We start from the raw sequence: 22,866 nt of genomic DNA, 5'->3' as shown, positions 1-22,866 counted from the left end.
TGCACGACCTTTTCAGGGGGTCAGACCGTGATCAGACCCTTTGAGCAAAAGTTAACTTCTCGTGACATCATGAAGTTCCTACTAATAACAGTGCGACTGGGGGAATACCCATAATCCATAGTGAAAGTCCATGATGTCACCTGTGGTTATTATGGGTCTGCACGTCGCTGAGAAGACGATGGGTTCTGGGTACCAAGCTGAGCCATGGTGTCTCTTTATCAGTCTTTTAGAAAGGCATATGTGGGACTGGAGTTACCCAGTGCACCCAGACTAGGTGAGGTAGCAAGTTCTCTTCCCTGAAGGGCATTGGTGAACCAGTTGGATTTTTATAACAATGCGACAACTTTCACAATCATTTGATCTGGTCTGCTCGAAACTTGCTGGTCTTCCAGCGCAAAGAGTTGTCCATGACCGAGTGTTGCAGACTGGCACATTCCAAGCTCCAGGACTACGTGCTGAGGGACGCACTAAAGCTTGGGGCAGCCGCAGCAAAGGCTCAATGGGGAAAGACCACTGTATAAGGTCCTCCCGCCATTGTATACCAAGAGGCTGGAAGCCGTGTTAAACCTCTCGGGCTGTATGCACCAGAGCAAGTTTTTGGTATGTAATGCAAATGTACATTGTATGTAAAATAGAATGGCAAAAGTTGCGAGGCATCTCATTGTTCTGTATGGAAAGAATCTGATCTCTATTGCACCCTGAAATGTCCAATTTGAATTGTTTTGTAATTTTTTTTAACAAATGTTATGAATGAAGTATATTTTGGAAAAAGAAAATCTGGTGCCAACTCACAAATTATTCGATTTATTGAGCTCAGTTCATCATGTGGATTTGAACTAATGACATTTGGGTTGCCAGGATCATTACCACAAGGCTACCATATTCATCAGGCGCTGGGGTCTTTTAATACAGGGTGGGGCTGTATCATCAGAAAGGGCTGTGTGCCCATGGGCTCCGATCTTTGGCCCGGGGAACTGGAACGTGACTTCTTTTCTGAACACCTGTGACAGTAACTCACCTGTTCCCGGGTCTGTGAACCAGGAAGAAGAGGAATTGAGGTTTATTGTCTGGAACTGTACAGCCTTGTTGGCGGAACATTTCTTGCTGACTCCAACGCAAACCATCGGATACTCCTGCCCTGGGACCACTAACATTTCCAAAATTCGAAGGGGATTGGGCAATGGGAAGTCAAAGTGCTGGAACATAAAGGACACAACATTAGAGGCAGCCTGAGGATAGGCCCAAGCTCAGTCTGTTTTCAGTGGTGTTGGGTTCAGGGGATAAATATTGTATAGGGGACCAGGGAGAGCTCCCTTTCTTCAGAATAATGCCATCAGATCTTTTGCATCCACCTTAGAGGGTAAAAAGCCGTGGGCTCATCTGAAAAACAGCACCTCTGACCATGTAGGACTCCCTCAGTACTGCACCAAAGTACCAGCCTAGATTTTGTGCTGAAAGCCTCTGTAGTGGAATTTGAACCCACAACTTTCTGACTCAGAGTTAAGAGGGCTACCCACAGTTGACACCTTACTTGCTGTTAAGAGCTATTTTGGGACCATGGGGCACCTCCACTAGATTTGCCAGGAATTAAAGCTTAATCTCCTGGATACTGCTGCAAGCAACACCCCGGAGAAAAATCAAAAAGAATTGTGTTTCCTTTCATTTCTTTGAACACTTTTGTTTACTCGTCAGAAAAATATTGGTGATGGGGTGAAGACTGTATTTGACTGGGTTGGAGGCGGAAGGAAACGTGATAAACCTCCAGGATCAGAATTGCAAGCCTAAGTCCCACAAATGGGATATTTAATTTGCATTTGGTAAATAATTTCTTTATATTTCAACTAAGAGGAGAAAAAAAATAAATGAGTCGTGGAGGTTACATTTTGTCCAAGATTGGGGGGGGACTAACAATTCAAGCCTTCACTTCTCAAAGAGACTCCAACAGCCCTGATGCCCAGGTACTGGGAAGAGGTCGGGAACAGGGGGCTCACCCTCTCTGACAGAGGTAGGAGGGGGACAGATATCTTCATCATTCATTGGGCCTGGGTGGTGCAGTGGACCAGGCCTCTAACCTTTCACCTCTAGCACAGGAGTTCAAAACTATGCCCAGACTGATGGGACAGAAAGTCTCCTCTCAACCAAGCGGAATGAGCTTGGCCTGTCCCAGGCTAATCTCCCGAGGGCCAAAGCAACTCCCAATTGGCCTGAAATGGGTCACTTGACCCAGATACATAGGAGCAGGAGGAGGCCATCCAGCTCCTTGAGACGGCTCTGCTATTCATTGAGATCATGGCTGATCTGTATCGTAACTCCATTTACCCACCTTGGCTGGGAAAAGCTGTCAATCTCAGATTTAAAATGATTTAACTGAACCAGCATTGACTGCTTATTGTGGGAGAGAGTTCCACACCTCTATCACCCTTTGAAGAAATGTTTCCCAACTTCTCTCCTGAATGGCCTGGGCTTTGACTTTAAGCTTACACTCCCTTGTCCTAGACTCCGACACCAGCAAAAAATATTTCTATCTAGCCTATCATTTCCTTTCGAAATCCTAAAAATCTCAGTCAAATCACCACTTAACAAATATATTCCAGGGAATACAAGGCTAGTTTATGTCATCGCTCCTCATTAAACTAACCCTTGGAGCCCTGAGGAAGCTACGCGGCTCTGTAATGTCACAGCTGGCTTGCAAATTGGGGAAATGATAGACTGAGGTAGGAACTGAGGCATGTAGCAGAGAATCAAGAGTTCATGCATCTCACACTGTTTACAAGTGTCTGAGGAGCTCAAACTCGTGCCCTTCACCATCGTGCAGCTTGGCTAAGAACTCAAGCAAATCCCCAGTCAAACAGAACATTCAGAACAACATTAGGAAAAGGAGGTGGCCAGTCAGCCCCTCAAGTCAGTTCTGTTCCATTAGATTGTAGCTGATCTGCACCTCAACTCCATTGCTCAACATCCCTTTGTATCATTTTACTGCTGGACAGCATATTTGTCCCTGTTTCCTTATTTAATTCTTTTTAACTGCTTTGTTAATTTAGTTTAGTAAATTTAGTTGGGTAATTTAGCTTCCCAACAAAGATCAATCAGTGTTAAAAACTCCAGCTGACCCCATAGCATCCGCAGCCGATTGGGGAGTGAGTTCCAGATTTCCGCTACCCTTTGGGTGAAAAAGTGCCCCCAGATTTCACTCCTAAATGGCCTTTTTTTCTAACTTTAAGGGTGTGACCCCCTTGTTCTGGATTCCCACACCCAGAGGATAGCCTGCAAACCTCTGAATGTCGAGGAGAGAAGGACCTCTGTGTCTGGCCTGCAGGGAATCAACCGATGACCACTATGTCTTCAGCTCACTCACTGTCCGACACTGACTGACAGCAAATAGTGACAAGGAGGACTGTGCGAACACTTACCTTAATGAGCATGAATTTGTGCATGGGCTCGTACCACTGCAAGAGAACGATACTGGACTCCAACGCTCCACACAGGTAGCAGCAGCCCGTGGGGGTGTTCCGCACTGTGGAAACAGGAACAGGGTTTAATAGCAGCAGCGTGTTACACTGAGGGGTGTGGGGTATATCATAGTGTGTTACAGTGAGGGGTGTGGGGAACATCACAGTGTTACAGTGAGGGGTGTAGGGTATATCAGAGTGTTGCAGTGAGGAGTGTGGGGTATATCAGGGAGTGTTACAGTGTGGGGTGTATCAGAGTGATTTACAGTGAGGGGTGAGGGATATATTAGTGAGTGTTACAGTGTGGGGTGTATCAGAGTGATTTACAGTGAGGGGTGTGGGGTATATTAGTGAGTGTTACAGTGTGGGGTGTATCAGAGTGATTTACAGTGAGGGGTGAGGGATATATTAGTGAGTGTTACAGTGTGGGGTGTATCAGAGTGATTTACAGTGAGGGGTGAGGGATATATTAGTGAGTGTTACAGTGTGGGGTGTATCACAGTGTGTTACAGTGAGGGGTGAGGGATATATTAGTGAGTGTTACAGTGTGGGGTGTATCAGAGTGATTTACAGTGAGGGGTGAGGGATATATTAGTGAGTGTTACAGTGTGGGCTGTATCACAGTGATTTACAGTGAGGGGTGAGGGATATATTAGTGAGTGTTACAGTGTGGGGTGTATCAGAGTGATTTACAGTGAGGGGTGTGGGGTATATTAGTGAGTGTTACAGTGTGGGGTGTATCACAGTGTGTTACAGTGAGGGGTGAGGGATATATTAGTGAGTGTTACAGTGTGGGATGTATCACAGTGTGTTACAGTGAGGGGTGAGGGATATATTAGTGAGTGTTACAGTGTGGGGTGTATCACAGTGTGTTACAGTGAGGGGTGAGGGATATATTAGTGAGTGTTACAGTGTGGGGTGTATCACAGTGTGTTACAGTGAGGGGTGTGGGGTATATTAGTGAGTGTTACAGTGTGGGGTGTATCACAGTGTGTTACAGTGAGGGGTGTGGGGTATATTATTGTTGGAGTGAGAGTGTGGGTTGTTGAAATGAGGAGTTGGGGAGTTGAGTGAGATGTTGGAGTGAGGGGATGGGTTGTTGGATGGTGGGTTGGACGTTGAGTGAGGGGAGGTTATTGGTTGAGAAGTGGGTTGTCGGTGTACGCCGACTAATTTACTCACCAACAGAACACTTCTTGCAACCTTTGGTGTCTGGAATCTTACTGGTTATTGCATTCTTCCTGCAGGAGACAAACAGACACGAGTCTAAGCACAACACTGTTTATCCAGGGCCTGCCCCAACCCTTACCCAGAGCTCTGCCTTCTCCCCTATGGCACCATCCTCACCATGTCTCCAGTGTCTGTGGAGCTGAATGAAACAATTAAATTAAGAGTTGAGTTGAATGTGTTGAAAGAAACGGCCTTGAGTGCATGGGAGACTATTCAACCATTGGGAGACAGCACAACCGTGCCTGATCCTGATCTCTACACGCGCACCCTTTCCATCTGGGGATCTGGACAGTGAGAGGAGTGGTGGATATCAATCCTGCCTCATGGGCTGAGCACTGCAGTATGGGTGACTGTCCTGGTGAGATCAATAAACTGAGCACAGACCAGCGATCAAAGCTGGGGACCTCCTGGTCTATACTATGCTAGGAAATGCATTCGCCAACTGTGTCGGGTGCCAACCCACCAGGATTGTTCTGGAACCCCCAGGATCGCTGCTGCAAGCAACGCAGGAGAAAAATCAGCAAGAAAAGTGTGCATTATTTGCATTTTCTTTCACCACTTTTATTTATTAATTATAAAGAAATTAGAGATGGGGAGAAAACAAATGCTGTCTGACCTGACGGGCGGGGCAGATGGAGGTGGGAAGTCATGTGATGAAACCTCCAGGAATACTTCCAATGCTAGAACTGGGACACTTGCAAAGTGTCATAAAAACAGGCCACAGTGCAATGAACGAGATAGAGGGTAAAATGGGTCCGAATTAAATATCTTGCTGCTGTAGCAACAGGGACTGAGAGGGTCAGAATTTATTGAAGATTAATTTTCAGACCCCTCTCAGCCACTGGTCATCACTCTAGATCTTGAGGTGATCCCAGCCCCGTTTTGAGCCCTGAATTGTCAGAATATTGTATCCAGTGCCCTAGCGGGGGACTGGTGTGCGAGGTTGGTTCCTGAGCAAGGTTTGGTGAATTCGCTCACCTTGCCCACCCCCCCCCCCCGCCCGAGTCCCCAGCCCCCACGTTATGGGATGGGCCACGAGTGCTTTTTGACGTCTGTTTGAAATGCCGGGTTTGCTCGCGGTCCTGTGTCTCATTTGGACAGGAGAAGTGGATTAACGGAACCATTGATGCTGCTCCTGACGATCCGCAGTAAAGACTGGAAGACCAGTTTACTTCGGGGCGGCCGCAAATGTCGTTCCCGTGGTAACCCACTTCTACCACGCGTGCAGGAAGGTTGTTCAAAAGTTACAATCGAGCGTTTCTTATTTTAAAATCACTCTCAGGTTATGGGCATCGCTGAAAAGGGCAAAATTTATTGTCCATTGCCAGTTGCCCTTCAGAAGGTGGTGGTGGTGGGCTGCCTTCCTGAACGGCTGCAGGCCGTGTGGCAAAGGTGCTTCCACCTGTCTATGACCCAGTAACAATGAAGATATGGTGATATATGTCCTAGTTGGGATGGTGGAGGGGAAATTGCAGGCGGTGGTGTCCCCATGCCTCTGCTGCCCTTGTCTTTCTAGAGGGTAGAGGTTCCGGGTTTGGGAGGTGCTGTCAAAGAAGCCTTGGTGAGTTGCTGCAGTGCATTTTGTATACGGTATCCATTGCAGTCATGTTGCACCAGTGGTGGAGGGAGTGAATGTTTGTGGATGGGGTGCCAATCAAGTGGGCTGCTTTGACCTGGATGGTGTCGAGCTTCTTGAGTGTTGTTGGAGCTGCACACATCCAGGCAAGTGGAGAGTATTCCATCACACTCCTGACTTAAAGCTTGTAAGCAGTGGATCGGCTTTGAGGAATCAGGAGGTGAGTCATTTGCCGCAGAATTCCCAGCCTTTGAGCTGCTCTGGTAGCCATGGCATTTACATGAATGATGCAGTTGAGTTTCTGGTCAATAGTGACCCACAGGATATTGATGGTTGTGGGGGACTTGGTGATGGTAATGGGCATGAAATCTCCCTGATGTCGAAGTGGAGGCCTCATCGCTGGTAGGTACAGGTGAGGAGCACCTAGCCTGCTAACAGCCAGGACAAAAGAGCGTGAAGTTTGGCTCCAAGTGCTGATCCCACGGTTACAATTTGGCGTGGAGTTAATGTCTCGGTTCAGTTTGGCCTTACCTGGGTAAGAGTCGGTGTGTTGGAATGTGAACCATTGACCTCTGCTCCTTCTTGGCCTGTTCGTACAGTCCCAGCAGGCTGTGTGAGTGTAGCTGCAGTGTCTTCCCTGGAAGAACAAGTGAGTCGCGTTAATGTCCCCCCCGGCATTGGCATTAAGCTAACATCTCAGAGAAAGTTATGGATCTGCTGCTGCCCCCGCCCCTTCACCCTCCCCCTACAAAGGGAAAAAGGAAGAGAGCTTCAGATAGCCTGGTAATAAATAGATGACCACCAACATTCATTAACCTCGGTTTGGAAGCAACCTGGAACAGGGAGTGAGGAGCTCCTCTCCATGAGAGATGGTTAATCTTTGTTTTCTTCTTCCAATGCTCTCCCTCTCACCTCCACCTCTCCCTCCCCACAACAATAGTTTAAAAATAAATCACAGCCAGCTCAGATTTAGAACATAGAACAGTACAGCACAGTACAGGCCCTTCGGCCCACGATGTTGTGCCGAACCTTTAACCTACTCTAAGATCAAACTAACTACCTACCCTTCATTCTACTATCATCCATGTACCTATCCAAGAGTCGCTTAAATGCCCCTAATGTATCTGCTTCTACTACCACCGCTGGCAGCACATTCCACGCACTCACCACTCTGTGTAAAGAACCTACCTCTGACATCTCCCCGAAACCTTCCTCCAATCACCTTAAAATTATGCCCCCTGGTGATAGCCCTTTCCACCGTGGGAAAAAGTCTCTGGCTATCCACTCTTATCTATGCCTCTCATCATCTTGTACACCTCTATCAAGTCACCTCTCATCCTTCTTCGCTCCAATGAGAAAAGCCCTAGCTCCCTCAATCTTTCTTCGTAGGACATGCCCTCCAGTCCAGGCAGCATCCTGGTAAATCTCCTCTGCACCCTCTCTAAAGCTTCCACATCCTTCCTATAATGAGGCGACCAGAACTGAACACAATATTCCAAGTGTGGTCGAACCAGGGCCTTATAGAGCTGCAGCATAACCTCGCGGCTCTTAAACTCAATCCCCCTGTTAATGAAAGCCAACACACCATACGACTTCTTAACAACCCTATCAACTTGGGTGGCAACTTTGAGCGATCTATGGATATGGACCCCAAGATCCCTCTGTTCCTCCACACTACCAAGAATCCTGTCTTTAAGCCTGTATTCCGCATTCAAACTCGACCTTCCAAAATATGTCCTATGTTCTATGTTAAAGTGCATGGGACTAAAGGGGCAGCGACTGTGTGGATACAAAATTGGCTAAGTGACAGAAAGCAGTGGTGAATGGCTGTTTTTTTCAGACTGGAGGGAAGTATACAGTGGCGTCCCCCAATGGTCGGTATTCGGATCAATGCTGTTTTTGATATATATTAATGACCTGGATTTAGGTATATGGGGCATAATTTCAAAGTTTGCAGATGTCACAACACTCTGAAATGTAGTAAACAGTAAGGAGGAGAGGGACAGACAGGAAAACAGAGACTGGTGAAATGGGCAGACAAATGGCCAATAGAGTTTAATGCAAAGAAGTATGAAGTTATAGGTTTTGGTAGGAAGAATGAGTAGAGGCTGTATATACTAAATGGTACAGTTTTCAAGAGGGTGCAGGAACAGAGAGACCTGGGGAAATATGCGCACAAATATTGAAGCTGGCAGGACAAGTTGAGAAAGCTGTTGAAAAAAAAACATATGAAACACTTGGCTTTACAGAGGCATCGAGTATAAAAGCCAGGAAGTTATGCTAAACCTTTACAAATCACTGGTTAGGCTCCAGCAGAAGTGTTGTACTCAATTCTGGGGACCATGCTTTGGGAAAGGTGTAAAGAAGGTGTAGAGATGAATTACTAGAAAGGTATCAAGAATGAGGGACTTTGTTACGCGGAGAGACTGAAGTTCTTTTTTACTCGCTCATGGGATGTGGGCATCGCTGGCTAGTCCAGCACTTATTTCAGAATAGGGGCATTGAATTAACATTCTCCATTGTGAAACAATGCTCCTTCGGAATTTTAAGAGCTCCCGGTAGGTTTGTTAATGATGGGGGAGGTTCTGAGAGTGAACACAACCCCAAATTATAGTTCATGCCCCCACACACCCTTCCCAAAATTGAAGTTTGTCAGTTTTTGTAATGTTAGTTTGAAGGGTGAGTTAAAGCAAGGCTCAGTGTGAGGTTATTCTTACCTGATATGCTGATTAATATATTACTGATGACGTAAATCCAAGTGCAACGCCCTGGATACAACTGAGGGACAAGAAACAGGAGTCAAGTGGCAGCCAGAGACCACAGTTACATACAGAGAACACACGGGCACAGGTAACACACAGATACAGCTAATGCACGCAGGTAACATATGGACACAGGTAACACACAGATACAGGCAATGCACAGGTAACAGATAGACACAGGTAACACACAGATACAGGCAATGCACAGGTAACAGATAGACACAGGTAGCACAAACACAGGTAATGCAGACAGATATAAGCAGCATGCACCCCAGTAAAATGCACACAAATATACTAGCACAGATTCACACATGCATACAGGCAACATGCACAGACAGAAAACAGGTACACAGGCCACACACACAGGTTTTACATATGCACAAGCAACATGCACACAGTTTGAACATACATAGGTAAAATGTACATGGGTCACATGTGCACATGGGTCACACACAGACAGTTAATACACATAGTTAATAATCACAAATGCAATTGTGCATGCACATCCATGTGAATGAATTTATCTTTGTATATTGATCAGGTTAGTGTGTATCTGCGTGTGTTGCACACATGTGTGTAGGTGAGGGCAGTGAGTACGCAGATCTAGCCTTACCTGTTCCAATATGGCTTCCTGCAGCTCATTTAGATTCAGGGTATAAATTCCTTCCTCTGACCCTAAAATCAGGTGCTTGGCTGTAAAACAAATATCGATGAGAGATCTGCGGTCATCACTGAATTCCACAACGCCACCTAATTCACTGTCACTCCCAATATTACTGCAACATGCTGGCCTACACGCTATTTATGAGAAGTTACCTTTGGTGTTGGGGTGAATCCATGAGGTTACGCAGTTAATCTTCAGAGGGCAGCCGTTAAACACTTTCACTAATGGGACCTCCACCTGAAACAGACAGTTTCCGGGTTAGACAGGGTACAACAAGAAGCCAGTCAGATGGCTGGCACTTTTCCGGGGTTGGGGCGGGGCAGTTACATTAGACATTCTACTTGGCTTCAGCATTAATGACCAATCAGAAGGCGATGGCGTAGTGGTAATGTCATGGGACTATTATTTCAGAGGCTAATATTATGGGAACATGGGGTCGACTCCCACCACGGCCGATAGTGAAATTTGAATTCAATTAATAAAAATCTGGAATTAAAAGCTAGTCTAATGGTGACCATGAAACCATTGTCGATTATTGTAAAAATCCATCTGGTTCACTAACGTCCTTTCGGGAAGGAAATCTGCCATCCTTACCCGGTCTGGCCTACATGTGACTCCAGACCCACAGCAATGTGGTTGACTCTGAAATGGCCTAGCAAGCCACTCAGTTGTATCAAACCACTATGCAGCCCAAGAATGAAACTGGACAGACCACCTGGCATCTGGAACCGACAAGAGCAAACGCAGCCCTGTCGACCCTGCAAAGTCCTCCTTACTAACATCTGGGGCTCGTGACAAAATTGGGAGAGCTGTCCCACAGACTGGTCAAGAAACAGCCTGACCTTCCAAACCCTCGACCTCTACCACGTAGAAGGACAAGGGCAGCAGACGCATGGGAACACCACCACCTGCAAGTTCCCCTCCAAGCCACACACCATCCTGACTTGGAACTATATCACCGTTCCTTCACTGTCGCTGGGTCAAAATCCTGGAACTGCCTTCCTAACAGTACCTACACCACATGGACTGCAGTGGTTCAAGAAGGCAGCTCACTGTCACTTTCTCAGGGGCAATTAGGGATGGGCAATAAATGCTGGCCTAGCCAGCGATGCCAAATCCCATGAAACAAATAAAAGAAAAGCTCCCAAATGCAGAGACCCCATCGCACCCTACACAGTCAACCAATCCACACCACTGCAGCCCTATAGCAAGTTAATACCAAACCCACAGACACTTCCCCAAACCCAGCCCTTACAGGGAGTCAGATCCACAGATTCTACATCGCCCAGAACTATTCCAGCCCTCACAGAGGTAGTAGCAAACCTAGAGACCCCTGACCCGTCCCCTCCCTACATGGGGTAAGCCCTTACCCCCCTCCCACCCTACACAGGAGTGAGACCCACCCCCTCCTGTCTCCCACACCACACCTCCCACCACCTCATCCCCAGTAATCTCCTATCCAGCAGCCCACAGTTGCAATGTTTCTGGATGTCGCTCACCTGCACTTGTTGAACAGAGGGAACTTCGGTATCAGGAGGTACCTGAAAGACAAAAGAATTCTCATTGACGTTGTCCACACAGTTTTGCCCTTCCCCCACCACTCCCCATTCCCGCGCTCGAGAGAGCAAACGAACACTGGAGCCTGCAGAGCCCAGCACAGCGGAGTGCGAATCTGACTGACCACCTGGACACACGGTCTCCATCGTGGGATCAGGAGTGGAACGAGATCCAAGACTCTGAGCTCGTGACCGTCTGATTCCCATCAAACAGCAGATGGGATGAAAGGCAGCGCTAGCTTGGCTCGAGCCAGTAAGACTCAACCCCTGAGCAAGGAAGTTCGACACTCAATCCTCACTCCAGGAAAGAATGAAGAAAAAACTTGCGTTTATATAGCACCTTTCATGACATTCCCAGAGTGCTTTACAGCCAATGAAGCACTTTTGAAGTGTAGCCACGGTTATAATGTAACCGACACAGTGGCCAATTTGCACACAGCAAGATCCCACAAACAGCAATGGGATAATGACCAAATCATCTGTTTTTAGTGACGTTGGATGAGGAAGGAAAATCGGTCCCAGAGGGCGAGCAAAGGATTCAACAGTGGAAAGGATTCACTGGCCATTCACCTCAGCTGCTAGCTTCACCTACACAATGCTTGATTTGACAACTGAGTGCCTTGCTAGGCCATTTCGGAGGGCAGTTAAGAGTCGACCACATTGCTGGGGGTCTGGAGTCACATGTAGGCCAGACCAGGTAAGGACGGCAGATTTCCTTCCCTAAAGGACGTGAGTGAACCAGATGGGTTTTTACGACAATCAATGATAGTGTCATGGCACCATTACTGAGACTAGCTTTCAATTCCAGGTTTTTACTAATTAATTTAAACCTGCGTCCCCAGGGCATCAGCCTGGGCCTCTGGATTACTAGTTCAGCAGCATTACCATTTTGCCACCATCTCCCTTAAGTACAAAACCCAACAGTGAATGGGTTCCTCACATTAGATCTTATATTCTCACATCTTCTCTGTGACAGCCCAGCAGCTTTGAAGTTGTGTCAACCGTGGACCAGTGGGTGTACTCTTACAACTAGGTCAGATGTTCATGAGTTCAAGGCTGATGCTTCCAGTCCTGCACTGTTGGAGGCGCTGTCTTTTAGGTGTGATGTTCAACTGAGGCCCTGTTTGCCTTCTCAGATGGATAGAAACGCAGCTGGGGAGCTCTCCCCAGTGTCCTGGCCAATATTGCTTCCTCAACCAGCATCAGTAAAGACAGATTATCTGGTCATTTTCACATTGTTGTTGCGGGATCTTGCTATGCGTTTCCTACATTACAGCAAAAAGGACTTCATTGGCTGTAAAGTGCATTGAGACATCCTGTGGTTTTAATAGGCGCCGCAGAAGACAGTGGCTTACTCGTAATGTCACTAAACTAGTAATCCAGAGGCCCAGGCTAATTCCCTGGGGACAAGGGTTATAATCCCAGCATAGCAGCTGGTAGAATTTAAAATCCAATTCATCAATAAAAATCTGGAATTGAAAGCCAGTCTCAGTAAATCGTGCCATGAAACTATCGATTGTCATAAAAACCCATCTGATTCACAAAGGAAATCTGCCGTCCTTACCCGGTCTGGCCTACATGTGACTCCGGACCCACAGCGATGTGGTCGACTCTCAACTGCCCTCTGAAATGGCCGAGCAAGCTGCTCAGTTGTCAAGGGCAATTAGGGATCGGCAACAAATGCTGGCCTCGCCAGTGATGCCCACGTCCCATGAAAAAAAGCATTTTAAAAAATTGCAATTTTTAAATTTCTTTCAAACGCAGATCACTGTCAGGGAATTCCTAGCTCAGGACACTTTCTGATGGTGATCCTGTTTTAGGGTCATGGGAAAGACTGAACCCACCTCACTATCAAACAGGCTGGTTTGGGTTTGGTCTAAGATTGACATTGAGGTCCTCAGCTTCACTTCAGGATCAGACCCACACACACACAGCTTCATTATCTTATTATTAAATATTTAATTCCTTGTTTAAGCATGCAGCCCCGTAGACGCCATACAGACCTCTTGGTCCTGTTTTTTGAGGCTTGCAATTTGATGGTAGAACCCCAACATGCAGTACCACCAAATACCAGCTGGTGGCACTGAGGGCACATGTGACTGCCAATGGTGCAGCAGCGCCACCAGAAGTCAGCTTGCAGAACTGCAGCTTCCTACCAAGCACTGAAAGAAGCATGATACTCATGAGCTCACCCAACACCCACTTAGGGAGATTCTTGGGGAAATATTTCCACTGGTGAAGTGACATTGCAAAGCGCTTCAAAGGCTCTCCTTAGATTAAAAAGCCAAAAAGAAAAGAAAAACCACTTGGACAGTATATTTAACCTCAGCACTCCTTGGACTGAGGAGAAATTCCAATTGCTGTCCAGTCTTGGACATTGGGTCTGGATGAGATTGAACCCAATGGCGATTCCCCCCCATGATTAAATCGCCCGAGGGTGCTGACTGCCCAGGCTGAGGTACAAATAGAAGCCAGGAGGTGGGAGAATTGGAGCGACTTGCGATGTTCTCAGGACTAGAGTGAGGTTTAGCCAAGTTTGGTAAGAAATAGGGACAAAGACTGAGCCAGAGGCAGCATGTTGTTGAATATAATGGAGTCTTTTTATTCTGTCTTACTTTCACTTTCTCTCTTAATTCCCTCTGCTGGCTCATTTGTGCATGGTAGCCTCGAGTGAACAATATGTACAATGCAATTCTCAAAACACTACAACTCCCATGCTTGTTTCCAATGAGAATTAATGGTTTTCAGTAGAATGGGAGTGTGCAACGGCTGACATTATTATGATGCCCCAATAGCTCAGCCAGGACCTTAGCAGGGGGAGTGGGAAGTAGGAGTCACCAGTGGGTGGTGGATCGTGCGATGGTACGTACAAGTCGGTCTCTTATGCCAGTCCTACGACTGATGGGACTTACCAGTCTGTCTTTCTTCTCTTTCCTGCGTGGTAATATTGGCGGCGTTCCTCCTGTGTCCTTGGCAAGGTGACTCGCCCAATGGCTGGGATCTGCCAAGGCAGAAATCAAAAAAATTAGACCTACACCTCTCAGATCCAGAAACCTAGGAGGACCCCGGCATCAGGCTAAGTAAATCTGCCAAAAATGGACCAACACTAGGAGGGTCCCATATTCCACCCCCTGATTTCAGCCAGGGTGGCACTGAGCAAGGTCAGCGGGGGTTGGGGGTTGCACATGAATTCCCCTGTAGGTTATGGAAGTTTGCACTCTCATGTCCAAATCACTGTGGAGACTTGAGCACAAAATTTATGCTCACACTCCAATGCAGTACTGAGGGAGTCTTTGAGATGAGATGTTAAACCGAGAGCTATATGCCCTCTCAGGTGGATGTGAAAGAACCCATGGCACTATCCAAAGACGAACAGTAAGGGAGTTCTCCCTCGGTATCCTGGCCTATATTTATCCCTCAACCAACATCACTAAAACTGATGATCTGGTGGTTTATCTCATTGCTATTTCTGGGATCTTGCTGTGCATAACTGGCCTACATAAATTGTCAAACACTTCAAGAGCAATTCATTGGTTGTGAAATGCTTGAGGACATGCTGAGTATGTGAAGAGATCTCAAATACTCAGCCACAAGGACTGCCTACTTTCACCTCTGTAACATTGCCTTAGCCCATCTGCTGCTGAAATCTTCACCCGTGTTTTTGCAACCTCTAGACTTGACTATTCCAACGCTGCCCTTACTGGCCACCCACCTTCTACTTTCCATTAATCAAAGCTCATCCAAACTCTTTTGTCTGTCTCCTAACTCGCACCAAGTCCCGTTCACTGATCACCCCTGTGTTCACTGACCTACACTGACTTCCAGTCAAGCAACCACTTGATGTTCAAATTCTCAGCCGTGTTTCCAAATCCTTCCATGGTCTCGCCATGAAATCTCTGTAACGTCCTCCAGCCCCACAAACCTCCAAGATCTCTGCATTCTTCCCGGTCTAGCCTCTTGCTCATCCCCGATTTTCATCGCTCCACCATTGGCGGCCATGCCTTCAGCCGCCTGGGCCCCATGCTCTGGAATTCCCTCCAAAAACCTCTGGGCCTCTTCACTTCTTTCTCCTCCTTTAAGACAATCCTTAAAACCTAGCTTTTTGGCCAATTATTTGGTCACTTGTCCTGACATCTTCTGGTCACTTGCCATTTTAATTCCCCCACTTCCATTCTGACCTCTCTGTTCTTGACCTCCTGCACTCTTCAATGAAACTCAATGGAAGAGTACCTCGGCTTTTGATGAGGCACTTTACAACCTTCTGGACTCAACATTAAGTTCAGCAATTTCTGATGATAACCATTTCTCCCATCAGTCAGCAGCTACTGGAGCTCTTTCTGCTTTTCCCATTTACACCTGCTCTAGAGCCATGAGGTTGAACTTTACGGGCCCCTAGGGACTGGAATGGAGGCGGGGGGGAGGGGCCATAAAATTGCAAGGCAAGGTGGGGGGGTGGGGGTGGAGTACCCATCGTATTCCAACTTAGTCCAAGGCGGGGAAGGCCAATGGTGCCTCTGCTATGTAGGGAGGTCACCCAGTAACTCAAGGCGGGCTCTCTGTGGGCTTGGGGGGGGAGGGGCCTTCCTCCATGGGAGATTTGTGGCCCACGGAGGGCCCCCAGCGGCAAGGGCCACCCCCTCCCATCACCCACCTACCCTGTCCTCACTAACGCACCACCTCAATCCCTCGCTGGTGCCTGCTTGAGTGGCCCCAGTGAGCTCACCGCCACTTACTTTCAGTTCAGGCGCCATGGCTGCTTCTCTTCAATGTGGTTGACTCTTACATGCCCTCTGAAATGACCTAGCAAGCCACTCAGTTGTATCTAACCACTACAAAGTCAATAAAAAGGAATGAAACCGGACGGACCACCCGGCATCTAACTAGGCACCCAAAACGACAACGGCAAACCCAGCCCTGTCGACCCTGCAAAGTCCTCCTTACTAACATCTGGGGGCTTGTGCCAAAGTTGGGAGAGCTGTCCCACAGACTAGTCAAGCAACAGCCTGACATAGTCATACTCACGGAATCATACCTTACAGACAATGTCCCAGATACTGCCATCACTATCCCCGGGTATGTCCTGTCCCACCGGCAGGACAGACCCAGCAGAGGTGGCGGCACAGTGGTATACAGTAGGGAGGGAGTTGCCCTGGGAGTCCTCAACATTGACACTGGACCCCATGACGTCTCATGGCATCAGATCAAACATGGACAAGGAAACCTCCTGCTGATTACCACCTACGCCCTCCCTCAGCTGATGAGTCAGTACTCCTTCATGTTGAACAGGACTTGGAGGAAGCACTGAGGGTGGCGAGGGCACAAAATGTACTCTGGGTGGGGGACTTCAATGTCCATCACCAAGAGTGGCTCGGTAGCACCACTACTGACCGAGCTGGCCGAGTCCTAAAGGACATATCTGCTAGACTGGGTATGCGGCAGGTGGTGGGGGAACCAACAAGAGGGGAAAACATACTTGACCTCGCCCTCACCAATCTGCCTGCCGCAGATGTATCTGTCCATGATAATATTGGTAGGAGTGACCACAGCATAGTCGTTGTGGAGACGAGGTCCAGCCTTCACATTGAGGATACCGTCCATCGTGTTGTGTGGCACTATCACCGTGCTAAATGGGATAGATTTCGAACAGATCTAGCAATGCAAAACTGTGGCATCCATGAGGCGCTGTGGGTCATCAGCAGCAGCAGAATTGTACTCGACCACAATCTGTAACCTCGTGGCCCGGCATATCCCCCACTCTACCATTACCATCAGGCTAGGAGACCAACCCTGGTTCAATGAAGAGTGCAGGAGGGCATGCCAGGAGCAGCACCAGGCATACCTCAAAAGGAGGTGTCAACCTGGTGAAGCTACAACACAGGACTATCTGCATGCCAAACTGCGTAAGCAGCATGCGATAGACAGAGCTAAGCGATCCCATAACCAACGGATCAGATCTACGCTCTTCAGTCCTGCCACATCCAGCCGTGAATGGTGGTGGACAATTAAACAACTAACTGGAGGAGGAGGCTCCACAAATATCCCCATCCTCAATGATGGGGGAACCCAGCACATCAGATCAAAAGATAAGGCTGAAGCATTTGCAACAATCTTCAGCCAGAAGTGCCGAGTTGATGATCCATCTCGGCCTCCTCCTGAAGTCCCCAGCATCACAGACTTCAGCCAATTCAATTCACTCTGCGTGATATCAAGAAACGACTGAAGGCACTGGATACTGTAAAGACTATGGGCCCTGACAATATTCCGGCAATAGTACTGAAGACCTGTGCTCCAGAACTTGCTGCGCCCCTAGCCAAGCTGTTCCAGTACAGCTACAACACTGGCATCTACCCTGCAATGTGGCAAATTGCCCAGGTATGTCCTGTACTCAAAAAGCAAGACAAGTCCAACCCAGCCAATTACCGCCCCATCAGCCTACTCTCAATCATCAGTAAAGTGATGGAAGGTGTTATCAACAGTGCCATCAAGCAGCACTTGCTTAGCAATAACCTGCTCCGTGACGCTCAGTCTGGGTTCCGCCAGGGCCACTCAGCTCCAGGCCTCATTACAGCCTTGGTTCAAACATGGACAAAAGAGCTGAACTCAAGAGGTGAGGTGAGAGTGACTGCCCTTGACATCAAGGCAGCATTTGACCGAGTATGGCATCAAGGAGCCCTAGCGAAACTGAGGTCAATGGGAATCGGGGAAAACCCTCCGCTGGCTGGTATTATACCTAGCGCAAAGGAAGATGGTTGTGGTTGTTGGAGGTCAGTCATCTGAGCTCCAGGACATCACTGCAGGAGTTCCTCAGGGTAGTGTCCTAGGCCCAAACATCTTCAGCTGCTTCATCAATGACCTTCCTTCAATCATAAGGTCAGAAGTGGGGCTGTTCGCTGATGATTGCACAATGTTCAGCACCATTCGTAACTCCTCAGATACTGAAGCAGTCCGTGTAGATATGCAGCAAGTCCTGGACAATATCCAGGCTTGGGCTGATAAGTGGCAAGTAACACTCGCACCACACAAGTGCCAGGCAATGACCATCTCCAACAAGAGAGAATCTAACCATCTCTCCTTGACATTCAACGGCATTACCATCGCTGAATCCCCCACTATCAACATCCTAGGGGCTACCATTGACCAGAAACTGGAGTAGCCATATAAATACCATGGCTACAAGAGCAGGCCAGAGGCTAGGAATCCTGAGGCGAGTAACTCACCTCCTGACTCCCCAAAGCCTGTCCACAAGGCACAAGTCAGGAGTGTGATGGAATACTCTCCACTTGCCTGGATGGGTGCAGCTCCAACAACACGCAAAAAGCTCAACACCATCCAGGACAAAGCAACCTGCTTGATTGGCACCCCATCTACAAACATTCACTCCCTCAACCCCGACGCACCGTGGCAGCAGTGTGTACCATCTACAAGATGCACTGCAGCAATGCACCAAGGCTCCTTAGACAGCACCTTCCAAATCCGCGACTTCTACCAACTCGAAGGACAAGGGCAGCAAATGCATGGGAACACCACCACCTGCAAGTTCCCCTCCAAGTCACACACCATCCTGACTTGGAACTATATCACCGTTCCTTCACTGTCTCTGGGTCAATATCCTGGAACTCCCTTCCTAACAGCACTGTGGGTGTACCTACCCCACATGGACTGCAGTGGTTCAAGAAGGCAGCTCACCACCACCTTCTCAAGGGCAATTGGGGATGGGCAATAAATGCTGGCATAGCCAGTGACGCCCACATCCCATGAATGAATTTAAAAATAAACTGCCTGCTGCAGTTCCAGCAGTGGCTACTGCTCCCACTGCTGAGCAGCCGGCTCTATGATTGGCTGGCAGCTCTTGGAAGTGGGTTCCCCATCCTTAAAGGGATGGGGACCCTGGCCTCGGGCAGCTTTTTGCCCAAGTGCCATAAAATCCAACCAGGGGTCCCCCAAACGGCCGAGGTGGGACTCCCATTGGCTGCACAAAATCCAACCCATCTTTTGTCCCTTCCACTTGTCCCATTACCATCTCCTTTTGTCATTTAATCTCTCTAACCTTCCACCCTATCACAGACCTTCCCTTTCGTTCTGTAGTATATTGTAATAGCTGACTATTTTGTTATACTGTCCTCTCTGCTGCCCCCTCTGTTGGGGAGGTGTAAATAAAGCTGGTTCAATAATTGCTGCTTGCTGTGAGTCCTCATGTTAATCTGACTCAGTGAAATACACAACAGGTAGATGGCGATGAGGATGGCATTGATTTTTTTTCATTTCATTTGAGATATTACGGTCTGAAGAACACTGTGACACACTTTTTGGAACTCCCAAAGTTGATTTTTGAGGAAGTTTGGTGTGATTTGAAAGATGACTCCTTGTGTGTTCACATCATGTTCAGGTGCAACTCAATGAGTCAGCACAGTATGTAATTTAAAAAATGGCACTGAAGATATATTTTGGGAGAATGAGGGAATTCATCCCTAACAAAGAGGACTGGTGTAATTACAAACAAAGGTTACACATTTGGCTGAAAGTAAATAAAATAGGAGATGAGGATAAAGTAAATGCTTTCCTCACCATGATGGCGTCAGAGATGGTCTTTAACCAATGTTGCCTACGAGACACCAGCACTGTGGACTTTTCTAAAATTAATGAGATTCCGGACTTCTATTATGGCACGACTAAGAATGAAATTGCACTGAAAGTTGCATTTCATGAAAGTTTGCCAAGTGTGACTATTGCAGATTATATTCTCAAATTAAAGAAACTCCCTCATTACTGTGGGTATGGCATGAACTTAGAAATTAATCTTAGAGACCCATTCGTTGGAGGTCTAAAGAACAGTGAAATCCAGGCCACGCTTTTGAGTAAAGTCAATGAGCTGATGTGGAAGGAGGCCTGCGATGAGGCCACAGGAAATGGCAGGAAGAGATAGTTGCAAATTGCAAGAAAGTTCTTTTCCTGAGCCGGCAGGGGAGACACACCATATTTTAGAGGGAACCAGGTCACAGCAGACTCAGAGTCAGAAATTTTAATATTGCCATTGCCACAGTAGCCACCAACCATCTAAGTCAAAGTGCTGTGCCTGTGGGAAAGTCAGTCAAAACCAGATGGCATGCAGGAGTAGAAGAAACAGTAATGCTCCAGGTCGCGGTAAAGCTCCAGTTGCAGCAATGCACCAGGTCAAGGTCATGGCAAGTCTAAAGCTAGTTCAGGAGGCTGGAACCCCTTGAATGTGCATACGATAGATATGGAAACAGAAGTTAATGTTATCAACAGGAAGATCACGAGTTGTACTCAGTCAAAGAGTAAGAAAAACAGCACATGAAAGATGAGAGTAAACGGGCTGAAGATATAATTCCAGTGCCCACAGTAAAAATGAAAGTCAGAGATTCACAATTTACTTTCATCGTTGATACAGCTGCAGCAGTGTCTGTTATCTTAGAAGGGGAGCACAAGGAGTCCCGAAGACACATTCCCTTACTGAAAACGAGTGTGAAACTGACTAGTTATTATTCCAGTGTTAGATGAAGTTAGTGTTAGGGTGGAATCCGATGATGCATCCCATTACATGCCATTGGTAGTAGTAGGAGGGAACAAAGTCTCCCCGATGGGAAGGAATTGGCTTAAGAAAATACGATCAAATTGGGCCGAGTTATTTACAGTAGGGATCAGTAAGTGTATGTCTGGCATTGAGGCAGTGCTAAGAGGGCACAAAGTGGTCTTTGAACAAGGAGGACCAAATGATAAAATTAGGCATCACAAGGCCGAAGTCAAGATAAAGGACAATGTACTGCTAACATTTTGCAAAGCTAGCCCAGTGCCTTATGCACATTTAGAAGCAGTAAGTAAAGAGCTGAATTCATTAGGAAGAACAGGGGTAATTTATAAGGTGAAGATCAGTGAATGGGCCGCACCCATTGTGATCATTTAAAAAAGCAGACAGTGCATTTGGATTTGTAGAGATTATAAACAAACAGTAAATAAGGTGATTGAAAATGATACTTACCCACTGCCTACTAGTAACAATGTTTTCTAATTAAGCAAATGGGAATGGTCTGTGGAGTGTCGGAATGCATTTGAAGAAGTGAAGGAAGCACTGACTAGTGATGCTGTTTTGACCCACTATGATCCCAAGTAACAATTGCTTTTAACGTGCGATGCCTCACCACAGGGGTTAGGTGTGGTGTTTACCACACATAATGGAAGACGGTGTGGAGAAGCCTGTAGAATATGCTTCAACAACTTTAACAAAATCAGAGTAAAATTACTCACAAGTTGAGAAAGAGGCATTAGCAATCATTTATGGTGTTACAAAGTTCCATAAGTACCTGTACGGTAGGAGGTCCACTTTGTTAACTGACCACCAAGCCCTTACGATCATATTCGGTTTAAAGAAGGGAGTACCATCTCTAGGGGCAGCACGGCTTCAGAGATGGGCGTTGATGTTGATGCCCATCAGTGCGATGTTAAATATCGTAAGTCAGCAGATCGTGCAAATACGGACATTCTTTTGAGATTCCCCGTGAAGATTGATTCATTTTTAGCCAATGAGTTACCTGTGAATTATTTCACATACAGAAATAATATGCCAGTGTCTGCTGGAGAAATTAGTGAGGAAACGCAGAAGGATGTGGTGCTCAGTAAAATGTTCAATTATATCGTGAATGGCTGGTCTAAAGAGTATAATGATGAGTAATTGCCGGAGTTTTTCACATTTAGAAGTGAACTGAGTGTAGATCAAGCCGTCTCCTATAGGATTTAAGAGTCATTATTCCACCAAGGTTTAGAGGCATTGTTAAAGGAACTTCAAGAGTACACACTGATAGTCTGTATAAAAACAGTGGCAAGAAGCTATTTTTGGGATCCAAAGGTAGATAGAGATCTTGAAGAGTTATTGAAAAGTTGTAAAGTGTGTCTCAGAATGAGAAATGATCCAAACGATATTCCTTTCATTCCATGGTCAAACACAAGAAAACTGTGGAGATGAGTACATGTCAATTTCTTTGAAAGTGTATTTTGTTTTGGTGATAGCTATAGCAAGTAGATAAATCTCTTCTCATTACCACAAGTGCCAGAACTATTGATGTTTTGAGAAGTTGGTTTGCAATATATGGGTCACCAGAGGTGTTGGTGTCAGATAAAGGTCCACAGTTTACATCAGGAGAGTCTGAAATATTTCTGAATAAGAATAGAGTTGAAAACACACTCTAATATCACCATATCACCCAGCTGCAGAATGGTGCTGCAGAAAGAAGTGAACAAATTGTGAAGAGGTCTTTGCAGAAGTATTTTCCAGGTGATAAGCTAGGCAGTAATTTCCATGTTTCTTTTTGACACAGGCTGGACATTTTTATGTTCTCTTACAGACTAACCCTAAAGTCGACAACAGGTTGCTCACCTTACATGTCAGTGTTTAAACACGCTCCTAGGACAAGCTTGACGTCAATAGCAAAGTAAGAGAAAAACAAGATGAGTGAAGATGAGTCATGATACAGTATGCATGAAACTTAGAGAGTTGCTGGTCGGAAGGTCATGGTGAAAAACCACTGAGGTGAGAAGTATGTATTTGGCATTATCTAGTGGAGACGGGGGACAGACTCCTCAGCATCATGTAGATCATTTGCTAGACGGAGAAAAT

General features: G+C 46.8%; 1 protein-coding gene across 2 annotated transcripts in view; it reads right to left on the bottom strand.

The window, feature by feature from the left end:
- The window catches only part of LOC137353101 (mitogen-activated protein kinase kinase kinase kinase 5-like), a 143,546-nt gene that overhangs the window by 12,292 nt on the left and 108,388 nt on the right, over window positions 1-22,866 (bottom strand). For both annotated transcript variants that reach the window (XM_068019088.1, XM_068019089.1), the window contains exons 19-27: window positions 14,150-14,238; window positions 11,181-11,222; window positions 9,834-9,918; window positions 9,631-9,710; window positions 8,973-9,033; window positions 6,787-6,892; window positions 4,632-4,690; window positions 3,411-3,514; window positions 1,019-1,196 (exon numbers count right to left, since the gene is read on the bottom strand). In XM_068019088.1, the coding sequence (XP_067875189.1) occupies window positions 1,019-1,196; window positions 3,411-3,514; window positions 4,632-4,690; window positions 6,787-6,892; window positions 8,973-9,033; window positions 9,631-9,710; window positions 9,834-9,918; window positions 11,181-11,222; window positions 14,150-14,238 (804 nt within the window). The remainder of the gene's footprint in view (window positions 1-1,018; window positions 1,197-3,410; window positions 3,515-4,631; window positions 4,691-6,786; window positions 6,893-8,972; window positions 9,034-9,630; window positions 9,711-9,833; window positions 9,919-11,180; window positions 11,223-14,149; window positions 14,239-22,866) is intronic.

The sequence above is a fragment of the Heterodontus francisci genome, chromosome 40, assembly GCF_036365525.1.
Source record: "Heterodontus francisci isolate sHetFra1 chromosome 40, sHetFra1.hap1, whole genome shotgun sequence".
NCBI classification, from domain to species: domain Eukaryota; kingdom Metazoa; phylum Chordata; class Chondrichthyes; order Heterodontiformes; family Heterodontidae; genus Heterodontus; species Heterodontus francisci.
The sequence above is the reverse complement of the archived record's forward strand: the minus strand, read 5'-3'. Positions and strand labels throughout refer to the sequence as shown.